At 34.5% G+C, this 26,585-nt stretch overlaps 1 protein-coding gene across 24 annotated transcripts in view; it reads right to left on the reverse strand.

Annotated features, from left to right (window-relative positions):
• The window catches only part of LOC121859966 (calcium-dependent secretion activator-like), a 381,073-nt gene that overhangs the window by 55,573 nt on the left and 298,915 nt on the right, over positions 1-26,585 (reverse strand). For all 24 annotated transcript variants that reach the window (XR_006087793.1, XM_042356936.1, XM_042356930.1 and 21 more), the window contains 3 exons: positions 8,921-9,038; positions 2,594-2,785; positions 529-687 (listed from right to left, as the gene is read on the reverse strand). Coding sequence is in view for 23 of the 24 variants with exons in the window: in XM_042356936.1 (XP_042212870.1) it covers positions 529-687; positions 2,594-2,785; positions 8,921-9,038 (469 nt within the window). In the remaining variant the exon portion in view is untranslated. The remainder of the gene's footprint in view (positions 1-528; positions 688-2,593; positions 2,786-8,920; positions 9,039-26,585) is intronic.

The raw sequence follows: 26,585 nt of genomic DNA on the forward strand, positions 1-26,585 counted from the left end.
ATACATTTATTTGCACACGAGTAAAAATGTACTCCCCGGTCAGCAAATGTTATTCGCAGATTTGGTTATTTGTGGCCATTTTAAGAACCTAACCCCTGCGAATTTTAAGGGGATGCTGTACCTGGAGAAAACCTGTGACATTTGGTAGGTGAACACTGGATAACACCCTTCTCACTCACATCCATTTGACCAGGGGATCAAACCCAAGATGCAGTAGTGAGAGGCAAGTACCCTACCATTGCACCACTAATATTATTGGTACTTTTTCCTGTAGAGATTCTGAATAAGTAGGATGATGAAATAAAAAGTGTACATAATCCCCAATGCAACCTCCTTAGGACTGAGTATTGCTTCAATCCAGATGTTTTATTTAGTTTGATGTATGGTTTTATACAGTAAAGCCTGAGTTACGAAAGAGTGTTTTTGTCAATAAGTTGAATTGTTGTATCTTGGATCTCTATTATTCATTCACTTAAAGCAACAAAAAATATTAAAATTTTCTCCAAAAATACTAATAACTGCACCTACCGTGAATGAAAGAATTGACCCGATGAAGCTTCCCTCATCATATCTACTTAGTTTAGAGATGACAGACTCCAGTACTGATATTAGCTTAGCCACCATTCCTTGGGTCATAGAGCTACTCGTTCTCTCAATCAGGTCATCAATCTTGGTGTGGTACTGATGCTAGAAAATGTATGAAACAATTAATCATATACTCCAGCAAAAATTTAACAAATATACAGACACCTCCTGGGTTCTGTTCCTGGAGGCAATCTGTAAGCTAAATTTTCCATAAGCCATTATTGATCCTACCATTGGTAATCATTGAACACACATAGTACACATAATGTATATATAACTACTAGACAGGTATGGAACCATTAATTTGACATGCTTAAGACCTGGAATGCCAGGCCTAAAATGTAAAGTAAACTCTGCGACTGGCTATGAAGCTTCTGTTCTTTGGACTTTTGTTTTTGCCTTCACTATGATGATGTCCCATGCCCATAAACTTTTTCTATATGGTTACCGGAGAAATACAACCATCTGTTGACACCTGTGTTTGGGAAATAACAAACTGCAATGGAATACGTAGCCCTAACTTAGCCATTAATATCTAGAAATATTTATCTAAAGCAATTGTGACTTCCTTGTCACTGCTATCAAATTTGTACTGAATGAATAGAATTTAATACTCACCAGGAATGGCAGAGTAAATGTTTTTTACATGAAATTGTGTCAGGTGATATCTTGTAACAGAAACTAGTCTTTGCTTATTTCAACATTTTTCTGTTTTATTATGTTCACTTGACTGCTTTATTCTCATTCATATACTTATGACTATTATAATTCACAAATTGATAGCATAGAAAAATGCATAATCTACAAAACATAGAAAATAATATATATATACAGTGGTCCCTCAATTAACGAACACAAGTGGTTCCACAGAGTCGTTCGTTAACGGAAAATTTCGTTGACTGAATCTATTATTTCAATGGGATATTGGGTAATTGGTTCCAACTCACAGAAAAAGTATACATACCGGTAATAGAACTAACAAAATATTAAATTTAAACTAAATACAGTACTGTACTGTACAGTATACTGTAAAATAATAAATAAAAAACAATAGAATACTGTACTGTATTTTAACTTATTTTGAGGTGTGTGTATGTCGTATTCCCGGCAGCTTTGTTTACATATCAAACAGCTGATTGTAGAGGCAGTCGATGATGACATGCCATGTTCTTTACAGAATGCATTGGTTCTAATGCCTTCTTCGTGTTTCATAATAATTTCTGCACTGTATATTATCAATATGTTAACTAGATTTCAGAATGACCAATAATTTGAATGTAAAAATGCAAAAATATTCAAGACACCAACAAAATCGATGTTTACTCCACTGTAAACAAAGTTAAACTGAGAAGCGTTGGTGGGTGATTTAATCAGCTGATGGGGACACAAAAACTGTTCCCTGTACTATATATATAATCAATATATTAACTAAATTTTCGAATGACTAATAATTTTAAAATAAAAAATGCAAAAAATATTAAAGAGCACAACCTTTCTTGATATTTACTCCACTGGAAACGAATGTAAACATAGAACCGATTACTGTATTGGCGGACTAGCCGATCAGTTGATGCACACAACAAAATGTGTTTTCTTGTAAAGCTGTCGTTAATCAAAGTTTTGTTTGTTAATCGAACTGAAAATCCTTATGGGAGCTAATTTGTTAACCGAAATTTCGTTAATCGAGGGACCACTGTATAAAAATTTCAACAATAATAGAGTATACAGGACAGTATATTCATTTTAGATAAAAAATAATGCATGAAAATTAATTACAAAAAGACCTGCCAGTGTTTTACTAAAAACACCTTCATCAAGAAGCAGACCTATAAAATGTAAATTCATAAAATTTTCTAATTAAAACTTACAAATATTATTTCACTCATTACATACCAACTACGTGTACTACAACATCTAATATTAACAAATTAATGAAATAAAATAAATATCCATGCAAATTACCTGACTCGTCCAAAATGTTTATCAATTTGGGGGGTAAAATACTAACCACATCAACTCCATCTACTGCACAAAGTTTGAAAGACTGATTCTTGGCATCAAGAATAACATTGACCATTGCACACATCTCAGATGGCAGTACATAGTCTGTAGAAACAAAGCCAGTTCCTTTCTTTAGCCACTGTTGGAATGCTTGGTCTGTTCGGGTAATACATGACTCAATCATGTCACACGCCATCAACTGAGGAGTAAAAACAAAGACACTTACAATAATATCTAAATGCTGTTTTAACAAGGAAATATTTTAGCATTAAAAAATAATTTTCATTAAATTTCTAAGGTAAACATTTGTCTGCAAATAACAGATAATCATTTATATATTCATTAATGTTACTTGTCAAGGTCTCTCACTTGAAGATCTAAAGGGCAGGCTTTTTCTTCTTTTTATGCATCCACTACATAAACAAATAAGGGATGATGTGTGTGCCTTACGTGCAAGGAAAGAACTTACTTCAAATTACATGAACAATGTTTTAACTTACAAGTCTGATGCATAGATCAGCAAATCTGTTTCAAAATGTAAACAAACACAGGAGCCATCATGACAAAATATAGCCAGTATTCATAAGCCAATAAGCTATAACAAAGATATAACGGGAGCATTACTTATGTTCACTGTATTAATTCTCTCCTTTGTTAACACAAACTGTAGACTCGTACTATGATCCTTCAGGTCTGAGTAAGACATGATCGTAGTTTAACCATTTTTAACTTATTCTTATAACCCCTAAGAAAACTGTAGGCTTGATCTTACGAGCCCATTTTATAAAAGAGCATTGAAGAACAATTTAACCATGTCACTAAAGTCAGTTCTTCATAAGAATTAATCAGCACTCAAAACACTAAAAAGTTAAAAACCTGAGAATATAAAAGAAAAATACACACACACACACACACAAAAGTGACAGTTCTACATGTATCATTCATATACTCTTATGTTGTAACACTTCCTACACCCCGTATTTCTCCATCACTGTACCCTCTTCAGGATCTTAAGCTTTCAAGAAAAGAAAAGTCTTAAGTTGTTTCTTAAAGACCTCCACAGAAGTCAGCTGGTTCTTGGATGCAGGCAAACAATTGTACAATCTGGGTGCTGTATAGGAAAAGGATCAGGTAGTAAAAGAACATTCCCATACTGCTCTAGGCTCCTCAAGGCATGAAGGATCATCACTATGCACTATGCAAAATCATTTTCGAACATGTAGTCAATTAGGCAGAGTTTGAACTGCATTGTAGCTTTAATTGAAAGCCAATGCAATTCAATTAAGAATAGGGATAGTGAGAGTCCTTGATGAGAGCACAATTAAGCCTGGCAACCCTGTTCAACACTGTCTGAACTTTCTTTAGTAAATAATTAGGTAGGCAGACACATAAAGAGTTATAACAGTTAACCCGAGACAAAATACATGAACATAATAGTATCACAAGACACTCTATCCAAAATCTGATTCACAGCATATTGTATAGATTTCGAATATGAAAGTTGCAACTCTTAACTACTGGATTTATTTGCTCATTAAATTCAGTTTTGAGTCAAAGTACAATCCAAGATTATGAGCAGAATCGATGGGCTGAGTTGTACTTCCCCAAAGTTTAAAAGAGCCAAAATCATATGTGCCGTCTCCCCTACTATTTTCTTGGATGACGATAATCTCAGTTTTGCTGTCATTCAGGTCAAGTTTTCTCCTAGCTGTCCAAATCTTAATATCAGACATCAAGGATTTCATTATCTCCTCAACATCCTTGACATTTACTATTTTCACATAAAGCTGTGCATCATCAGCATAAAATAGTAGGCAACACCATGAGTACTCAGTAAAGGTGCAAGACTACTGTAAACAGAAGTGGTCCCAAAACTGATCCTTATGATACTCCAAGCTACAAAGAGAATCGGGTCTGAAATGGTTTCACCAATCATCATACTTTGAGATCGCTCTGACAATTAAGACTCAAGCAGTGAGTGAGCATCATCACAGACACCAGACAACCAAAGATCCTGAAGCAACAAATGATGATCCACTGTGTTAAAAGCTGCAGTGAGATCCAGCAAGACCAGGAGGGAGGACCTTCCAGTGCAAGTGTTTATTACCAAATGGTTCTGAATTTTACATAAGGCAGTTTCAGTTGAATGATGCTTCCTATAAGCTGATTGGACAAGAGGGATCACTCCATTTCTCTCTAACGAAAGAAATAACTGATTCAACATGAGAGATTGGAGACATATTTTCAGTAACAAGACACAATAAAGCCGTTTCTCAGATAGCAAAAAAATTACCCTCTGCAAAGCATTTATTTATGATCTTACAAATAAAGTCTGGAGCATGTTCATAAGCAAGTGGTACCTTAGATACAAGTATCCAACAACCTATGATCTCCCTATCTATGACATTCTGCTTTAACAATGGTGATGTATCAAGACCACCCTCCTATTTACTATGTAAACAATCTGCATGAACGATGGTCATCATCTGGCCAACACGGACACATCTCCCGGTTCACTTGCCAGCTATGGTCTACCTGAGCGCCACCACGCAGCCATCTGGTGCACTAGAGTACCAAGCTTTGTTCCATAAGGATCACACATGGTCGTGATCATGTAGGTCAACGATTATCGGTCAGTATCGGTGTTGTTAATTATCAAAAGTGGTTTTTTTACCTTATAATGAAGACATCACTATTGTTCACATTGTACTCTGTTTTGGTAACTGTGAAGTGATTTTTTTATGGGTTTTTTTTTGTAACTGTAAGTAATTTTTTTTTTGTTTTTTTTTGTGACTGTAAAGTGTTTTTTTTTTGTGACTCTAAAGTGAATTTGTCTCTGTACAGGGTATTTGTGTACATGATGTGAGCAATAACGTTATCATCGTTTGCTCTGTTTTTGTGACTGTGAAATGAATAGTGTAACTTTGAAATTGTCTGGGAAGGCCAAAGAACCTAAGGAAAACCATGTCTCTGGAGGTGAAGCTTGACATTGTGAAGCCTCTCCAGACTCACCAGAGGCTGTGCATGAGTCAAAGTGATGTCTCCACTCCATATTGAAGAATCCCAATTGCCTTAAAGGGGACATGTAGTGTGTGTTGCTTAATAGGATCACGACTACAAAAATAGTTTTCTTCAAATCTTTGATATAGTGCAGAATGTTGTTCACCTCTATAGGACCAAACAATGGAAGAGTGATGTCTTAGGCGTAATTCTGTTGAAATACGACAGAAAATTCCTCATTTAAAGAAACACCATCAAGATCATTTCTTATAAGTGATATCCTTATCATAAAAAAAAACAAGGAAAGATATGAGGCACGCTGAACATCTGAAGTGGAAGGCATACTAGTTCCAGGCCTCAGGTCAAACAGCCCATTCATAACTGCTTAAATTTTTCTGAGCACTGTACAAGAGACTATTTGACTTCTGTAGTATTCAACCTTGCATGCCCTCACTGAACATCCAACAGCCCTACAATCAGTCATATACTCTGATCTAGTATGGTCTGTTCACTGTCTGCACCACTCTAGTTCAGCAGTTTTATAATCCTTTGAAAAGAATTTATAGATGAGTCTACCATGGAGTCATCTCATACTGTAATTCTCTTCATGACCTCTGGACAATAATGGTCTGCAATGGACTGGAAGACATCATATGTAATTTAACCATCTCCTCAGAGTCAACCCAGTGAAAAGAATGACTTTCTAATCAATCAGGGTCTGGTCAATGTTTCTATAACTCCTGAAGGAAATTGTTTTACTGTAAGAAAGGGGTTTTAGGGCATTAAAACCAAAAGTGACCAAAGCATGGACAGAGACTGCTGGAACAATCAGGTCAACTGCAAAAATCAACAGGAGAAAAAACTAGGTCTAGAGTGTGCCCAGAAAGATGTGTTGGGCATGGCACATGATTAACAAAAATATTTAGACAGAGAATTTCCAAGAACTCAGATGAAAAAGGATTCAGAGATGAGTTGTCAACCCATTAATTCAAGTCACCACAGATCAACCATCGCCCATTCTTTCTCGAGAAAGTAACAAGAGACAAGCCAAATTCATCTATAAATGCCTATAATACTTCCATAAATTCAATTAAGGAAAAACCAGAGTCACTACTAATCAGTCTATTGAGCAGGGACACACAATAAATCAGTGCCACTCTGTTGCAGCAGGTCTGTGAACATGAACAAGAGAATGTGTCTTGGAAAGAGCATCAGGAATAATGTTGATGTCAGATTCGTAAAACCACATTTCAGTTACGCAGAGGATATCCAAGTTGAATTCCCTCACAAACTCATTAACGTGACACAGTTTGTTTCAGATTGCATACGCATTAAGCAGACCTCTAATTTTAATAGGTTCAAAGAGGGCAGTATGTATTTTTTGAACAAGTAAAGTCGGTGTTCTCAATTACTTTTTTATGTTGGGAAGTCATCATAGGACAATCTTTATTGGATTTAAAATGACTGACTGACTCAGGTGGTACTGCAAGAGTGGAAAAATTTACATAACAGGGTGAGGTCTTATTTGAGCATGTCCTAGACTCATGACTACCTGCACAGAAGACACAAACTGGAGAGCCAGGCTTCCTGTAACAGCCTGAAGCAAAGTGTCCAAAATTTTGGCAGTGAAAACATAGTGACCCATAACCTGTCATATGCTTTGCATCTATTCAGTCCAACATGAATGTATCCTTGAAATTTCTCTATGGAATTTCATACTTCAGTAGACATCTTCATGACTGCGAATATACTACAAGTACACTACCGATATTCCGGCACCCTTGGTTCCAAGGCCTTGCCAGATTATCCGTTTTGCCGGACCAACCGAGGTCAGGTAATAATAATTCAACAATACACCTCTGATCCACTAATTATACACCTCCCATGTCTCTAAAGCACCATGGACTGCTAGAAACTTAAATTAAACAAATGTTAAATGTAAATTAAATGTAAAAAAGCCATAATTTTGAGCAACATATTACTGTACACACTTTGTACTCAAATGTACTAGTACTGTACACTAAAGGACTAACATTTTTTATCTCTTGTGCAAACTATGTTGTGTTTACACTCAAATTAATCACTATCTTAAAAGGATTTCAGCAATGCAAGTTATATTCTGCTAAGTTTAGTCTGATACATTTTATAAGATAAAAACTTTAAGCCTAAAACTACCTTCACCCAGGCTGGGAGGGAGGGAAGTTAAGTGCCCTCTCGTAATTTTGTCCGGACTAAAGGAGGTGCCGGACCATCAGTTCCCGGAAAATCGGTGGTGTACCTGTATCTCCTTATATCTTTGTGACAACAGGGATAACTTGCAGCCTTTATTCAGCAGCTCTTGAATTTTGTTATTTTTCTCAGCAATGCCTGGGACTATTTTGAAATCAGGAAGTGTAGTAGGAGTACAGTAAAACCTCGATAAATTGGACATCAATATAAAGGAATTCCCTTTTTTTTTTTTTTATCTCTGAGGCGACTCTGGTCTGCCCCTCATTTTTCCAGAAATGTTAAAAAGAAGTCCGGAAAATTGTGCATCAGTCCAGATGGTTTGTGTGTAAACATCCTTATAAATGGGGATCAGTTATGTGGAATCAGAATATATAGTCTGTAATAACACACCTCCTGGTCTGCCTGTTTAGCTGATCTTGCACTATAAACTTATGATTAAAAATGCTTGATCACTCACCTTAGTGTGCCTTTACATCTCGGGTATCTAACTGAGATGCTTAGTGTGTATCAAAGCCCAGGACTGAAAACACTATAAAATAAATCTAATTCATACTATTCATTCTTCATTATATAATACTGACACCAGAAGCTGGAGAATGAGGGTGAGCTCTAAATCCAGCGGTTGGCAGGTAACTATAAACAAAGTGATCTATGAACTATTATTATAAAGACTTACGATAACCTTTAAGTGTGTGAGCCAATCAATTCAAGTCAACATTGCAGATTCAGTGGACCTAAAATTCTTACTTGACCACAAATCAACCACTGGTTTAAATGGAATATGACAACCTTGAATAATTTAGCAAAACAATATCTGGCCACAAAGTAGCTTAGATTGTGTACTAGCAATTAGATTATATATTGTATTCTGTAAGGACAGAGAGAGAGCATTTAGCAGACAATGATTTCTTATGGGTCATTCACATAAATCTACAGGTTATAAAAATGGGCTTCTATTTATATACAGTACTGTATTTATAGAAGAAATTCTAAAAAAAAAAAAAAAAAAAATCGAAGTTACACAAACTAATATACAATATTTCATAATTAATAAAATAAAACTAAAACAAAAAATAATTTAGAAAATATGAAGATTATCTCATACCTTTAATCTTTGCTCTAGATGTTTTGCAAAGTCATGGTCAGGCCAGTGAAGGTCCCGAATAAAAGACTGTAAGGCATCCAGTTTCCAGAAGAGATCTTCTGATGTTGCACAGCCATTTCTGTCAGGTAACAGTACAATAAGATACCTTATCAAATTATCATATTCATATATACCACAGAGAGTTCAGACTTAAACACCACAAGCAAACATTTGGGATTATAGTTACCAGTCAGCTGCAACAATTAACACATTTGGGTTGGCAAAGCTCTTACATTTTCCCTTTCCATTTATATCAGCCCAGTATAATAGTTCCACAAATTATGCAACATTATCATAAAATTTGAGACCTTAAAACACTTCTTTCATATAAGATCAAATTTCAAGTTGCACTTAAATCTACACAGTAACTGTTTCTTTAGTACATATAGAGAGATCTGTCTCATAATTCTTAATTGCTGAAGGACGAGTCTAATTCTTAACCTTGTTACATACTTAAAAACCTTAGCTGTTGAAGCGTAGTACAATAATACATTATAACGTCAACTTCAATTATTGAGTATTTAAGTACTGGGCTTCTATTAGTATGTTCTGTATCAGTCACTTCTGTTGAGAAAGAAGTTATGAAGTGAAGCTCTAAAAGTAGCTAGACAAAGTTTTCATATTCATTGTTTTAAATCACATAGGCACATTTCTCTTTTTTCCAAAATTATTTAAAATCGAAAATTAATAAAAATTTAAAGTATATTATAGCTCCAATTGATATTCAGTATAGGAAGGCTGGGAACCACCACACACATATAGGAGGGCCATTCATCTCTAACTGCCCTTTCAATTTCCAATTTATACAGAAAGTAAACCTCATTAAGTTTATGGTAATGGGAAACAAAGCCCTGTGAAAACGAGGAAGAGTTTATTCAATAATTCTTCCTTCTGTCTCAAAGATCCTCAGTATATTGGCAAAAAGAGTTCAACTTCGCAGAATTACTGAAAAATTATCAGGATTACTGACATACTCATGAGACCTATGAGCTAAAGCCTAAAAAGCAAAGTCTGTTTGCATATCATACAGAGCACTCCATCCTTGAGAGAAGGCCGACAAGATAAGAGAGGATGGCAACCCATAATTTATATGTTCTACTAGGGTTCTCACTTTCCAAAACATGCCCTAACACATCTATCAGGTTTATCTTTGTCATTGCACAGAATGTAGCATCATGTATCACTAATACCATATGTACTTTCCTAAATGCTACTTAACACCATGCTTTCTAGTATTCTTACATATCACTGCTTCCTAAATGTCCACTCCCCCACATCTCTGATGCATCCTTCACCCCTCTTTAATTTCCTTCTCAGTTTTCTGCTCTTTACCCTACCATCCACCTCTGATTTACTGTACAGTATCTCAAAAAGTATCTGCCAGGATGGGACCAATGACTTTCAAAATGCTACATGCAATCTGTGATGTCCCGGGAGGGTTTATATGCATGGCTCTGTGGTATACGGATCCTACTACATTTGGTAACCGAACATCATATCAATTACACTGAAATAAATACACATTGCATTACTCATGTTAAACTATAATTATGCCAAAGTAAATGCATATCCTAATATCTATCATACGTGGTCTCATAAGGTTTCACACAGTGTATGGACAGTTATCTTTTTGTGATAATGTACATAAATTGTTTTGTTTTTAACTGATTTTTCACTTCCTATTTTTTAACTGATTTTTCACTTCCCATTATCTCGATACTCATACCAATTTAGCAAACCCAGTCAGCTCACTGTCTAATTCTTCTTTCACTTCCACATATCCTTGATACAGGTCTGTCTCTCCATATACAGTATATATCTCTGTGCATCAATTACTTTCTCTCCACTTCTTGTAAAAATTGAACAATCAATTAATTTTGGGCTACAGGTACTATTTTCATACAGTTGTGAACCTTTGAACCAATTCTGCTGAAGAAAACAAATACCTCAATATTTAACTAAGTACCATAACGCTTAAGATACAACCCGACACATTTCAGCTAAGAAGAGCAGTACTGTAAGGAAATGTTCTTTTGCTGCCCGATCCTCTTCCTATACAACACCCAGAGTGAATAATCCGTTGCCTAAATCCATGAAGCAACCGACTTCTATGGATGCCTTTAAGAAACAACTTGAGCCATTTCTTTTTTTGAAAGCTTATGAGCCTGAACGGGGATGGAGAATTAAAGGATTTAGGAAGGATTAAAACTTAGGTTATATGAATGACAGAATACAAACTGTCTTTGACTCTGTAGTGTTTCGAGTGCCAGTGAATTCTTTAAAAGAACCGGTGCTTTTGAAAAACTAAAGACCAGCTATTATTATTATTACCCTATATAAAGAAACATATGTACAATAGTATATGAAAGATGGGATAATGTCAGTTACCCTGATAAATGCCATATTGACTTGCCAAATTTGATGGCCATACAAAAACTGGCAAGGCAGTTGGGACATGGGTTTACTGCTATTAATACATGTATGTTGGCTCCCATAATTTCTTATGCCATATTAAAAGGACGCCTGTATTTCATTTTCATTATATTCTTATCATAAAATGATATACCATGTGAGTCATTTGTAAAAAAAAAAAACAATAAAAAAAATAAAGGAGTTAAGCTTGAAGTCCCATTTTATAGCTAAGGATTGAGGTGAGTTAGTGAGTGCCTGCTGAGATACCAGCACTAATCATCCCAGAGTAGAGCCCATCAATTGCCATGGAGCAGAATAGTTAAACAGGACACATTATTCAAGTTAATGTTGTATTTGCTGCCTAAGAAGCACTCTGCCCGGACACAGCCTGACCCTTTTACGATATCTAAAAGTGGTTATCTACATGAGCAGTTATGATACTCAGTCACCAGTTAGACTTTCAATAATCCCTGTACCTTAAGATAAAAATTCAGGAAGGAGGGATCCCAATTACTCACATTGGTTCTAATACATAAAATGAAATGTCATGCTTCAATACTTAACTTATAGCTCGTGTTCCTTGGTGGGTGACCACCGAGACTAGAATCAGCTCAGATAATGAAGTTGGAGTTCATTTGTCAAGAAGATCATTGAATGCTACTCAATTGTAAAGTCTGTCAGAACCTGCTATGCCTTATAAAACTTTGAGGATTAACCCTAGTGGCACACATTCTGGATGGGTGATAATTTTCTGAAGGTATTTTGAGATACAGTTCTAACTGAGACCCATGTGCCTCTTTCCACAATGGACTTGAACATCCGTTGCAGAAGGTCACAGTAGAGATCAAACCTCATAAAAAACCTTGCTGTGCAGTTTGTTTGGCTGAGTGACTCTATTTAGTAATGAATTTAAAAATGTATATTTCAATTTATCATTTCACGTCATGTCAGCTTACTTAATACGACTGGGTTAGTCTGAAAATGGCCTAACTTAAAGAATGACCAAAGTTAATGAATTATGATACCATCTTTGAAGTTACTGCCAAGAGGATTACCCTTTTATGCAGATTAATTTTAAGATAGGACACTACAAAAGTGTCTATTAATGATAGAAGATTCAGAATGGGTTACAAGGAGCATGTGGGATACAGATTTTGTTACAGACTTAGGAAAAAACTTACCAGAGAGATCATTAAAGACTTGTGGAAAGTTTAACTAAAAATTTGTCTCTAAGTACAGTAGACTTGCTGAATGCATTTACAAAATCCTGAAGTGTTAACAGATACCCGGTAATTCTTTAAGCTGAAAGAACCAAAAGAAAATCCATCAACAGTAAAATTATAAATTGAATTTGTTTTTATGTAGATTTATACTACACTGACTAACTGAAGATTCACAGATTTACTAAAATAATGAACAGTTTCAGGATTTTATGAAGAAAAAAAATTAAATAAATAAATACTTCTAGAAAATAAACATTAATTTTGTAAAACTGTGAATGTTGACAAAATACTAGAAACATACCTATTGTCTGAAGTAAAACTGGAAAAAGAATCTGATCAGGAGTTGAAGGGCACTGAAGGAAGATGGAAAAACACTGTGAAGGGAAACTACCAGGATTGTAATTGTATCCCACAAAAGCAGTCAAGTTTCTAAAGCACTTGGTATTTGTGATGGTATGGAGAAAACAATGTACAGTATATTTGTTCCTATTTACTTTAATACACAAAAAAGCACCAACCTCAAATTACTCCTCTGAGGGTTTATATGTGAAATGGGGAAGCTTGTGATTGTCTTGCAATGCAGAAATAAAGGATTGATCCTGAAATCCCATTTTATGCTTGAGCCCATATCTAATTCGTTCATGTAATACAATCACTAAGCCATTGGTCTAAACCAGGGAGACCTGACATTTGTAGCCGAGTCTAGTCTTATAACCAGTCTTTCATCCCCGTCATCCCTATTACAGCTGTCACCCTAAAAAGGAGAGAAGAAGCAAATAATTCCTCCCTAGTAAGCTAGAGAGAGGAGGATCAATGAGGATGTGATGCCTTATCAGCAAGTGCATACCTTGCTCTTCTTCTTCTTGAACTCTACCACAATGTCTTCTAGACATCAACACCATTCATTCTTGGTAGACTTTCACAGGAAAGATTTCAGCAAGTAAAAAATTTGGGATAAAAGCAGATTTGAGATTCTGCTGAAAGGATGGATTTCCATGCTGAAAACCAGTCTGGAAAAGCTACCTCCCATTAAACCTGAGACCAAAACCCTTCCTAACCAACAAAGGCTGATACTTTAAGACAGCTAATCACCACTGAGAAAGAATCCGTCAGAAAAGGCATCATAAATTTCTGTCTCAAAAAGGAGGATGGGGGAACTAGACAAGCCTAAAAACCTGCCTAGTACCTGATGGACCAAATTTTTTTTCTGTAACTCCTTTACACAATGAATTAAAAGCATTTCCTAATTGTGATACATCTAGTCACTGTAGAAAGAAGCTGAGGTGATAGATTATATGAAATTTAGAAAACTCCACATCCTGATACCTCTCAGAATTCTTCCTTCCTCCACATCCTCTGAGAGAAGAAATTTGAACACCATTAATGCTTGGGGCTCCTGTAAGTTGAATCAATCTTACTTCACCCATCACAGGCACAGAAAGATGATCAGTAGTACCAAACATTTAAATAAGAGAAAGTACAGGAGATAGAACACTTGTACCTTCATCTCAAGCCACACAAAGCACCAGCATCTGAGCAATTAGCTCCAATATAGCCCCCAAAGACTGGGACACCTAAAGAGTTCCTCTGTCCTTCTAAACATCTCTTATCTGCTTCTGACACTCGAGTTATAACCTCAGAAGGAGCACCTCCCTCCTCCTCCTAGATAATCAGAGCAAAATAGAAATTCTATACAGTAGTACCCCGTTTTACGTGGTCAATTGAACCCACAGGGTACCGCGGAAAGTGAAAACCGCATAAAGTGAACAACAGAACATATGGGATTAATTCCAATAGAGACTGGCCCGACCCCCAAACTCTACTTTTTCCGACACAATACCTATGTTGTAGTAAAAATAACATCTAAATTTTATGATGGTATGCTCACACAATTAATATTTAAGAGAAATACAGTCGCCAGGTTAATGTCCATTCAAATAATGGACTCAAATCCCCCCCCCCCTCTTCCCAGCTCACTAGCTCCTACCTCTCTGATTAATGTTTGGGTGAAAACTCTAGATTTTAACGTTTAGTAATAAATAATACCTCAGACTAAAGTTAGGATAATATAATTGACATTTCTGGATTCCTTGCAGGTCAGGGAATATTTTGAATGTAAACTTCATATATTTTGCACAAAAGATAAAATATTTGCTTTGTGTAAACCAAATTATTACTTTAGATCTAAAATTTGTATGTCTAATGCAAAATCCATGATGTTTATATTCAAAATGATCATCATATTGTAAGAATTCCAGCAATGTAAATTACATTCTGGCCAGGTAATTTGTATGAATTTTATGAGCTAAATAAAAAAAAATTATACTTCACCGCGTATATGAGTAGATGCACCGCGGAAAGTGAAAGTCTGGTTCTGGCAAGGTACCGCGTAAATGAGAAATCGCAGAAAGTGAAACCGTGTAAAGCGGGGTAATACTGTATCCTCAAATAATTTTTAGAGCAAATACTGCAGACAACCTCTCCCTGCTGTTTATTTAGCTCCCAAATACTTGCACTCAAGAAATGAGACAGGCTTCTAATGATGATAAGGGCTGCAGTACATAGTCCCTTGTACTGTATAGCACTTTCAATTATTCTGTTGAGGAAAACATAGACAAGTTCACAAGTGTCTCTTTAGATCTGTCAACAAGAATTTTATCATCTCATAATTATTTGGTGATTTTGGGGGGAATCTAATCTAGACTTATCCCAGAATATCATGAAACCCATTTTGTAAGTTTAAATGAGCTCAAAATTAAATAATCATCAAAATAAACCAAGTTAAAAATAACTATTCATCTAGTTCTTCATCTGCTCCTCTGACATTATCAATGCCATAACAACATGTGTCAGAGCTTATACTTAAGGACTTTGGGAAGGCTTTCTATTTGCCACAATTTAATCCTTTCACCAAGGTGTTACCATATTTAATATTTCATTTGGTTAACACCAGACAATTTTATTCAGCAGGGAGGGGACCCTATACACAAGTGGTTAAGAAAGGATGACTCCAAGTACAGTATATTCCTTCCCTAAACAATGTTAAAATTTATCAATTTAACTTCCCTAGTGCCTAAGTCCCAGAGACCCAAGTGATTACACAACTGAAATTTGACAGATTTTAAAAAGGATTCCTCAACAGAAAGAAGCAGGCAATATTTGTGGGTACATTACCAGTTCACAGACCTGGGGTAATATGTACAGTAACTGAGTCATCACTTTCCTCCTCCTTAAAGAGGATCAGATTCCTGTACATGATCTAAACTGTTCATCCTGTCTACCATGACTTTTGAGTCAAATACATATACTGTATATCAAGCTCAGTCATGGAGAAGAAGAGAAATCATTTGCTGAAAGTAACTGATTAAGTATTTTATGAATGCTACAGAACAAAAATTCACACACACACTCATATATATACACAAATTAATAATAAAAAACAGCTCTATAAAACTCTTATGTCACTTTTACACCACTGGATATCTGGGTGACAAGCTGCTTTGGCAGCAAATACAGGTATCCCCCAATTTACAATCTCCCTATCTATGATATTCCGCAGGAACAATGGTCATTGTCTGGCCAAACCACTTTAGAGTCACAAAAGACATAGCAAAAATCACCTCACAGTCACCAAAACAGAGTACAATGTGAACATTAGTGATGTCCTCTCACTGTAAGGCAAAGAAAAAACACTGACGATAAGTAACAATGTCGATCGCAGCCATGTGGGTTCATCATAGAATATAGCTTGGTATTGTAGTGCACCAGGTGGCAAACCACATATTTGTTGTTACTATAAAGTTCTATCATTATTTTACTTTATCATCATTTTGCTCAGTTTTTGTGACAAGTGCTTTCGCTCTGTTTTTTGGGAATGTCAAGTTAGCAGTGTTCTTAATGATGTGGCGAGTATTGTTTAATTGTTTTATGTATATTATTAGTGTTGGACTGGCTGGGAACGTATCCCATTGAGCCCAACCTACGATATTTTACGTAGTGATGGGTTTTTCAGGAACCTAACCCCATCAAAAATAGGGTGATACCTGTATGTTAGCTATTGAATAACATGTCCTGCAGTTGCCAATAATAATTGGTGGTCTCTGCCATGAGGTATTTTATTGGCTGGATTCTTAGATCTCTGTACTCACTCACATGGGCCTTAATTTTTTTATCATTTTATATATATATATATATATATATATATATATATATATATATATATATATATATATATATATATATATATATATATATATATATATATATATATATATATATATATATATATATATATAACAATGAGGATATATTAATAGAATGATAAGCAGTTTGATCAGCTATATAATCCCATTCCTTGAAATAATTAGAGATTAAATATGTCTCAAGTGCTAAGACTTATTAAATACTGTACAATGTTCAATGAAGTTCAATTGTTGCTTGTTATTTAATTGTACTAAAATTTACAAATATATATATTATTAGTCTGAACAGTCTATGATAAATGAATTAAATTAGATAAGAAAATACTGTATATGAAATCTATACAACTTTTTCCTTATGACAATTACTTTTACATGAGAGTTTTTACAAAAAATTTGCTTGATTTGCAGATTCAAAGCTGAAAGAATAATTAAAATATTTATAATATAGAAATATATTAATCATTATAACTTAGCCTGCTGTGATGATATAGTAAGTATAGGATGTACAGACCTTTAAGAGAAACAGAGATAGAGGATAGCAAGATTGTAAAGGTTTAGAAACAGTAAGGATTTCCTATAACTCAAATCTTAAACAAAGTAGTACTGTACTTATTAATCTCTTTAACATTTTTGTACCTGATAAACTTTACATCAAAGAACTACGTACTGGAGGCCGTTTTCCTACATGTCCTGAGTATGCAATTCTATGTAAAACAAAAATGCTAAAATTTGCCATTCTATGTGCATTCTTATTTAAAATATACACTCTAATAGTGTATGCAACAAGCAACTAGAAGTAGACTTCTACCCATATCTAAAAAAAAAAAAAAGTAATAATAATAGCAAGCACATATTAAATGTCAACATGTGAAGGTGTAGGTTCACCAGTTCCTGACTTCAAACAAGTTGCATTTCTAGCAAGTTTTCCATAACCTGAGAGAACAGTTCTTGTTTAAAATCCTGAAACTGGTACATTACATTAAATATACCATATGGGATCACTGGAAATTCTTGGTGATCCTTGCTGCTCTAATGTAGGAAATGGTTAGTATCAGCTACCTTCCTAGAAAATATAAGGAGATAACATTCCAGTACCGTGCATCTAAGGAGGCCTGTCATCAATAGTATATGGCCTTTACTTGGTTTGCACTGAGTCACCTCAATTCAACTAGTCCAAATTTCCAATGGTTGTTAAAGATAAAAATAAGAATGGGATCTCTTTTTTCTTTGCATGCTTATTTTAATTCAATCAGTTTGATTATAGGTACTTATTCTTCATCTTTATTTATATACTGAAGTTCATATTTGTTTTAATTGATGATATTATTGAACATCTTAAATTTAATATGAAAAGTTTCATACTTTCTGAAGATTTATATTTTCTAGAAACCTTTCAATTACCAATGAGTAATTGTGTACAGCACTTGTAAGATTATTATTGTATTAAGTTACAAATGGAAATCTGTCCCATATAAAATGAGGCAATACAGTTTACTTTCTGAGGCTTGACTGTAAATTATATTGTCATAGATATGCTTTAAAGAAAGTGAAGTAACTGATTTCCACATTTAAAGCATATACATACTCTCAATAAAGTAGTTTAGAATTTACTTCTGATGTAATGGCCAATGTTGTTTTCTGCAAGACATAATTTGTGATAGGACAAAAATTTTCTGTATACAGTATATAAATATATACTGTATATATATATATATATATATATATATATATATATATATATATATATATATATATATATATATATATATATATATATATATATATATATATATATATATATATATATATATATATATATATATATATATATATATATATATATATATATATATACATATATATATATATATATATATATATATATATATATATATATATATATATATATATATATATATATATATATATATATATATATATATATATATATAATTATTGATATTCATACAGCCACTATATCTGAATTTGTAAATGCTAAAAATATTTGTCAAGCGACAGAAAGATGGAATCTATATATAGAGTCTGTGAGCAATTCCTTCTCAGATAAAGGATTGTTCTGATGAGGTCTCATAAATTTCCTTCTAGTTTCAGGCCATTCCTTCTGACAGGCTTCCGGAGGCTACCTGGCGAGGGCCACTGGATCCACTTTTTTGGGGGGTTCCGAGTCCGATGGAGATGGAGGTTTCCTTTAGGGAGATGGTAGAGAGATGCAGGTTTCATTTAAGAGGAAAGATATAGTATGAGGGGAGGTGCCCTTCAGGGATTAAAAATGTGGCTTTTCACCCTGAAGGTTCAGGTAACTACAGTACCTGACACTTTGATATTGACAGAGATGCCTTAACAACGTGTATACACAAGACTTGAACTTGAAGATGTGGATAACAAAATAAGACAAACTACATTCATGGTGAAGATAAAATTACTACAACAATAAAACTTGGTTAACCGAGAAACAAATAAATAAAGTTGCGTGTACCATAAGGAAAAACATAAAAAAATGGTGCATCAACTTGAGTAATAAAGAAGAAATATTATTACAAAGATATAACTACAGAAATATTATCAAATATTTAATCATGCATTGTGATAAATAAAAATATGCATTAACATAAACATTTTGTAGCTAAGTTCACTGCATCCTTTTATCATAGAGAAATTACACACTGATTTTAACAATTTGTAAATACTGTGATTAATTATATCTTGATCAGTTTTATCTGTAACTTTCTTGATATTTATTTATGTGATTTTGTAAGTACTGTACTAATAATACTGAAAAATAATTACAATTATCAGTGAGAAAATAATTACAGCATTTATTATGGAAGATAGTCTCTCCCTGTCACCATCTACAGTATAATCAAACCAAATTTGTCTTTTAGCTTACTCTTAACATTCATCATATAGTATTGATCATGCACACTAACAAAATACTCATTCTTACCATGAAATTATTCTGCATCTTTATTTTTTTCTACCTTATAGATGTCTGATTTATACTAAATTTCGATCAGTATTGTATTACATCTCCAACTGAATCACAGCAGCTTTCTCATTATTCCTGTACAACATCTCACTTGCATAAATACTGAAGTCACATCGAAGACAAATTTCTTTCATTACACAAATAATTTAAACTTGAAGAAGTTTCTTTGATGTTTCGAAAGCTTAAATGTAAAAGGTTAAAATTTTATTCACCATACATTAAATATCTCCAATAAAAGATCCATAAATGAACAGTAATAAAAACAATCCCTTAACCCCTTCACTACAGGGACGTCACTTTTAGTATTCCATTTGGCTAACGGCAGACAATTTATTCAGCACAGTGGCAACCCCATACACAAGGGTTAAGTAAACTATCTTCACAACCCCTTCACTAAGGGAACACCACTTATAATATTTTATTTGACATATGCCAGATGATTTATTCAGCACAGAGGTGACTCCATACACAAAGTGTTAATACACCTACGGTTAAATATATGTCCTTTATGATCAAGCCAAGACCATACAACTCCAGCTACAGTCTCAAAACTCAGAAGCAGAGGAGACACGCAGGAGGTCCACTTTACTGTGATATATCACCACCAACCTGCCTTCCAGCAACAAGGTCAGTCACTACAGTCCAGTCTCTCATTTTTAAGTAGAATAAAGTAATGTGTCATAGGTAAGGAATGATCACCATTCGGGTCTAGTTGTAATTTTGGGAAGACTGTTTATTTAATGCTGCTGCTCAGAAAAGACACTAACACATGTTCTGGTACAATTTAGAGATCATTGATACACAGTAATTGCCAACACTGTGTAACAACAATGTAACAGAGACATGACCTGTCACTCATACAGCTATCAGTCTGATTAGTGGTGAAGAGGATACGATATGATACAAATGTAATACCCAGAAATGTCTTATACATCAATATGAAGGAAACCCTATACCTTGCTGACTGGTACTGTATTCTCTTGTATGAATATTCATCATTTTCTTACTATAGTATGTGAAAGCTATTCGCGAGAGTCAGCTGGGGCAGTTAGGTAGTTTTTTTCTCAGGAACTGAACAATAAAAAACCTACCTAACTGCTTTTACAAATTTTCTATTCTTACAACTCTTTCTTATTATATGAATGCTATATTCGCTTAAACAAATTTGATTCATTAAGGTAATGTCCAAAATTTATATATTATTAAATTATAGTAGAAAGTTAAATTTGTTGTTGTTTGTGAACCTGTTGAATTTATTTAGATATGACACTGGAGTTTTCTTGGAGTTGGTTAATAAATTACAGTACTGTAGTTAGGTATTTTCTTAAAATCATTTCACCACTTATCAGCTCACTAGCCATTCAAGCTATCCAGTGTTAGTAAAGGAGAATCCAGAAGTTGGGAAACCTGTACAAGGGTCACACAGGATAACACCCTTCTCACATATGTCTGGGCCAAGCAGGACTCAAACCCTTGACATATTTTTAGTTATGATATTGGGGTTTTCTTGTAATTGGGGAACCAAACCTTATTTTTCCCATATGTTATGTTATTCGCGACACAATAATGAACCTAACATATGGTTTTCAAGGAACCTACCCCATTCATAAATTGAAGGATATCTGTACAGTAATACCTCGGTTATTGTAAAGGATGTGTTCCTAAGTCATTGAAAATACCGAATTTGCAAATATTGAGGCAATTTTCCCCATACGAATTAATGTTAATCGGGGTTGATGCTTTCCCAGCCGACAACTTTCACCACATATTTTTAGATATACCTTCCTCATTATCCACGGATATTAGGGACCAGGGTTGCATGTAGACTGTAGTAAAAATAAATGTGAGGAATTAATATAAAGTATAATAATAAATATAATAAGAGAAGAAACACTGCATTGTCAATAGTTACACTACACACGGGAGACCGGAGTGGCCGAGATCTCCAACACTACTCCCTCCTCCCACAATCCGTGCGCTAACTACGAACATGTAAGAAATGTTTATTCCCTATGTTTTTGACTAAATGATAATATTTTTTTATTTTTTTGCATATTCTGTATGAATGAGTATGTGTGCATGTAACAGAGTAAAAAATAAAAGAAAAAAATAACATGTATCTACCCAAACATGCAAGTTGAAAAATAACAATAATGAATCCCACACCACCCAACACCACACTCCCATCACCACCACTATCTCACACCACCACACTCCCATTACCACCACTGCCTCACACCACCATCCAGATGCTGCACCCCCTTTCCCCTCCCATAATCGCACACTAACTACCACAGATGGAAGAAATGTTTATTCTCTTTATGTTTATGACCTTATGATAATCATTCCTTTTATTTTATATTTTTGCACATTCTGTATGAATGATTGTGTGTGCATGTAACAAAGAAAAATAATCAATCAAATTACGTATATGTAGCCGGAAATATTAATTGAAATATAAAAATAACACGGCTTAGCCTGGCAGGGAGACATAGCTACATGGACAATCTAATTTGGCAACATGCTAAGTCCACACATACGTTCACTTCACACACAAATACACTCATGCTTCATTCATATTTCTTATTTAATAGCAACATATTTTTTATATACAGGTACACTCCATATACGGGGTGATGATATAAGTTAGCTACAATACAATAAAAACAAAATAAAGGCAATAAATATACTCTTTTCGTCTGTAATTACTCCTCTTAACTAGTATGCAAGTGGACACAATAACTCAAGGTAAAAAAACCAAGACTTTATCACATTATTATTACAGTACAGCAGAAATCATTATATCTGAAAATTCGCTTAACATGGACTGAATTTTCCCCAATTACTCCAGATTAAGAGACTTTTACTTATATATATATATATATATATATATATATATATATATATATATATATATATATATATATATATATATATATATATATATATATATATATATATATATATATATATATATATATATACACACATACACACACACACACACACACACAGGCATCCCCCGCGTTACGGAAGCCCGGGTTACGGAATTTCGCTCTTACGGAATTTGTAAATTATGACCAATAATTTCGCGTTACGGCCCGTAAATCCGCCCTTACGGAAATTGGGGTAAATTTTAACAAACACAAGGCCTCACACATCCCATTCAGACTGACAGACTTGGCAAGTTTTACCAACCATAAAGACAATTGAAGCTTTAAACATCACTCACAATGGATCTTGAATATTCCAACTGTAATCAGACATACCTAAGTTGCCTCAACAATTGCAACCCCAGTTGCAATATCAAATTCTGTGTCACTACTAAAAAATAATAGTCTCTGGTGCACTCTTAAGATTAAGAGAAAACGGACGACTGAGGAGTGCTAAAGTGAGAGAAAACTGACTCCTATGATGGGGCACTCAAATAAACATACACATAGCTGTAAAATGCAATATTATGCAATATTAACCCCTAAATTGGTGTTTTAAGAAGGTATATCATAAATTATTTTATGTAATGTATTGTATGTGTTTATAAATGTTTATTTTCATTAATAAAAGTGCTTGAATTACTTTTTAGGGGCCAAAAAAATTCCTTAGGAAGCATCTCCAGTTTTATAATGGAAGTCAATGGGAAAATAGGTTTCGCGTTATGGAATTTCGCGATACGGTCAATTTTCCGGGAATGGAACCCTTCCGTAACACGGGGGATGCCTTATATATATATATTTATATTTATATAGTCCATATTAAGCGAATTTTCAGATAAAACGATTTCAGCTGTACTGTAATAATAATGCGAAAAACTCTTGGTTTTTACCTTGAGTTATTGTGTCCACTTGCATACTGGTTAAAAGGAGTAATTGCAGATGAAAAGAGCATATTTTTGTTGAACCCAGAATGCAACGTCTAGCTTTATACCTATGTATGTAAATGCTTAGCATTAACTCGCCAGGCCAACATACAGGCAATTTTAAAGTGCTGTTCCTTTATTGATGGCAAGAGGACCTTCCCTCAACATGAAAAGAAAGATGTATACAACTGGCATGAGAAGTGTAATGTTGTATGGCAGTGAAACATGGGTAGGTAAAAAGGATGACATATATAGAGATGAACAAGCTGAAATGAGAATGATGAGCTGGATGTGTAATGTGACACTGAAAGACAAGAGGCCCTGTTCAGAAGTAAGAGGGCGGCTGGGTATTGAGAGTATTGGCAAAGTCCCCTGTAGAGACAGGCTGACATGGTTTGGGCATGTGGAGAAAATGGATGAGACTATTTATTGCATAATATTTTGTGGTGGCACCGTTGCTAGGGGTACGCAGAGGCAACATATCTGTACATATTTCTAAGGTGAGCGTCGAAGGCAAGCAGTCAATGTTCCCAAGACTGTGATGCAGTGTGTATACGGTTATTAATTTTTTCATTTTTTATGCTTTCATTATTGCTTTTTATGTCCCTACAATTTAAGTGTTGATATTACAGTTACAGCTACTTTTAGGGGTGAATCTAGTGAAATTTAAAAATAGGAGTTGGTAAATGGTAGGAACGCAGTTTCAGAAATGGCAACTCTTTATAGGGTCAACTGTGGTGGTGGTGATCAAGGTCAAGATGTGTTGGTGAGAATCTGGGCCGGTATACATAAAGCCTTGTAGAGATTAAAGTTACTTCTAATGTTGATGTTTTGTTTCTAACAGTTAAAACCTCACTAAAAGTTATTCATACTAGATTTTACATCTTAAAAGCACTTTTAAGATTCGAAGTGGTGAGAGAGGACAAGATGGCTGAACAACAACAATGTTGGTGGCAAACCTTACAAGAAAGAAGAGATGTTCTAAATGAGTATGGTGACTCTGAGTTAATCAAGATACAGCTTAGACCATGCAGGCATCCTGGCAGTAATTGATTTAATTAAGGGTACTTTGCAGTCAAACTTGACACTATTTACATCCAAGACCTCGGACAGTACTTGTATGCAGTTCACCACATGGTTAATACAGTATATATTCCCTCAAAGTTAATATTTTTCATCTACAGGCATTCAGACTTTTGTTAGTCATAATGTTGTAATATAAAGAGGGTCTACTTTACCCATTCAGAGTTGGTTGGACTCGCAGTACTCTGGGTGCAAACCAACAATCCTTAAAGGCAAGTTATTACTGTATAGATTCAGCCACTGCACCTCATGTACATATATACAGTACTGTAATATAGAGTTCTATGAATATCAGAAAAATTATGCATGCAAACATCATAAGTGTTAATTTAGCTGAATGTTATATATGATGTCTTCCTAATTAAATCGTGATGCAACGACATCAAAAAATATATATATACAGTATTATGAAAGTGAAATATTTACTTTAAACTTGAATACCTTTCTACATCATGATGTTAAAATTTCCCCTCGGCAAAACATTTTAAAAACTACTTTATGGGATGTTTTGGGTAATTTTCAGTATATCAGGATTTTGTACAATGGTAGAGGTAAGTAATGCAAGGATTAAACATATTTGTACTAAAGTTCAGCAGAATGTAAATTGCCAAAAATGTACATACTGTAGGTTGGCAAATCATGAATATGAAATTGGTGGATTAGGTGGTACAGTATTTACAGTACAGGTTGATTGAGCATATTAAAAGTGCACCAGATTGATTATGTTCTTATTGGTAGAATCAAAATAAGATCAAAAGTAATAAATTTTGAAGGAAATAAGTAAGAATTATCAGGTAAAAACAAAAAGATGTAAAAGGATACTTCAGCGCATTGCAATTAGAATGCTAAATGTTTCAGAAAACTATCACAATCATAGAGGATGTACAGTACATAAATCAGATGTATGTGAAGTAAGCAGAAGTATGTGGGAAAAGTAAAGTAACAGAAATATTCACCAGTAAATATATAGGGATCATCAATTATTTAGTGAAATGCAGTACTAAAGCTCTGGAAATTTTCGAGTTTCTCCCATTCTGTGATCAAAGGAAAACTTGCTAATATATTACCTATTTTGATGAGCATGTAAAATTATCTGTAATTACTTCTGAGATGGTTCATGTCATCAATGCACTACTTATATATTGATTGGCTGAACGATAAATTAATAGGTAAACATGCAATGTATCATCAGACAAAATAAAAGCTTTAACACCAATATCTTGTACTGGATATACTTGGGTAACATTCTGCCATAGATTATTTTTAATGTTTAGCTTATATGGCACAGTCAAGCCAAGAGCATCCAATACGAATGATGTGTGAAGCTGGCAATCAGTTACTTAGAACACATTATGAACAATATCAATATGATCACTGTGTATTAAGCTGTTGTTATTGAAAAAATACTGTAAAAACAAAATCCACGCTCAATATGTATACGATACAGATGACTGTAAGGTGTACAGAATACAGTACAGCAAAAAACCCATGGTAATTTGAAATAATAGTTGCTCTGGCCCTTACGAAATATGAGGGACACTTCTCAGGAGGGAAAAACAACAATGGTTCTTTTATGTCATGTGCCCAAATCAAAATTGAAACATTTCTAAGTACTACTGTAGAGTAACAAGATTTAGGTGCTTGGTCCAGGGCTTTCAGATATAATGGCTCAAACTCTGAGCAATGACGGAAAAACATGTGGGGGGGGGGGAGTTTGCAAGGTAGAACATTGATGTACACTCCAAGACTGACCAACGTAAAACTGACTGTGACCGACACGCAGGCAGGCGGTCGGTGGTCGAATCCCAATGTGACATGTGCATCATATACTGTATATTCAAAA

The sequence above is a fragment of the Homarus americanus genome, unplaced genomic scaffold (assembly GCF_018991925.1).
Source record: "Homarus americanus isolate GMGI-L3 unplaced genomic scaffold, GMGI_Hamer_2.0 scaffold38393, whole genome shotgun sequence".
Classification (NCBI taxonomy): domain Eukaryota; kingdom Metazoa; phylum Arthropoda; class Malacostraca; order Decapoda; family Nephropidae; genus Homarus; species Homarus americanus.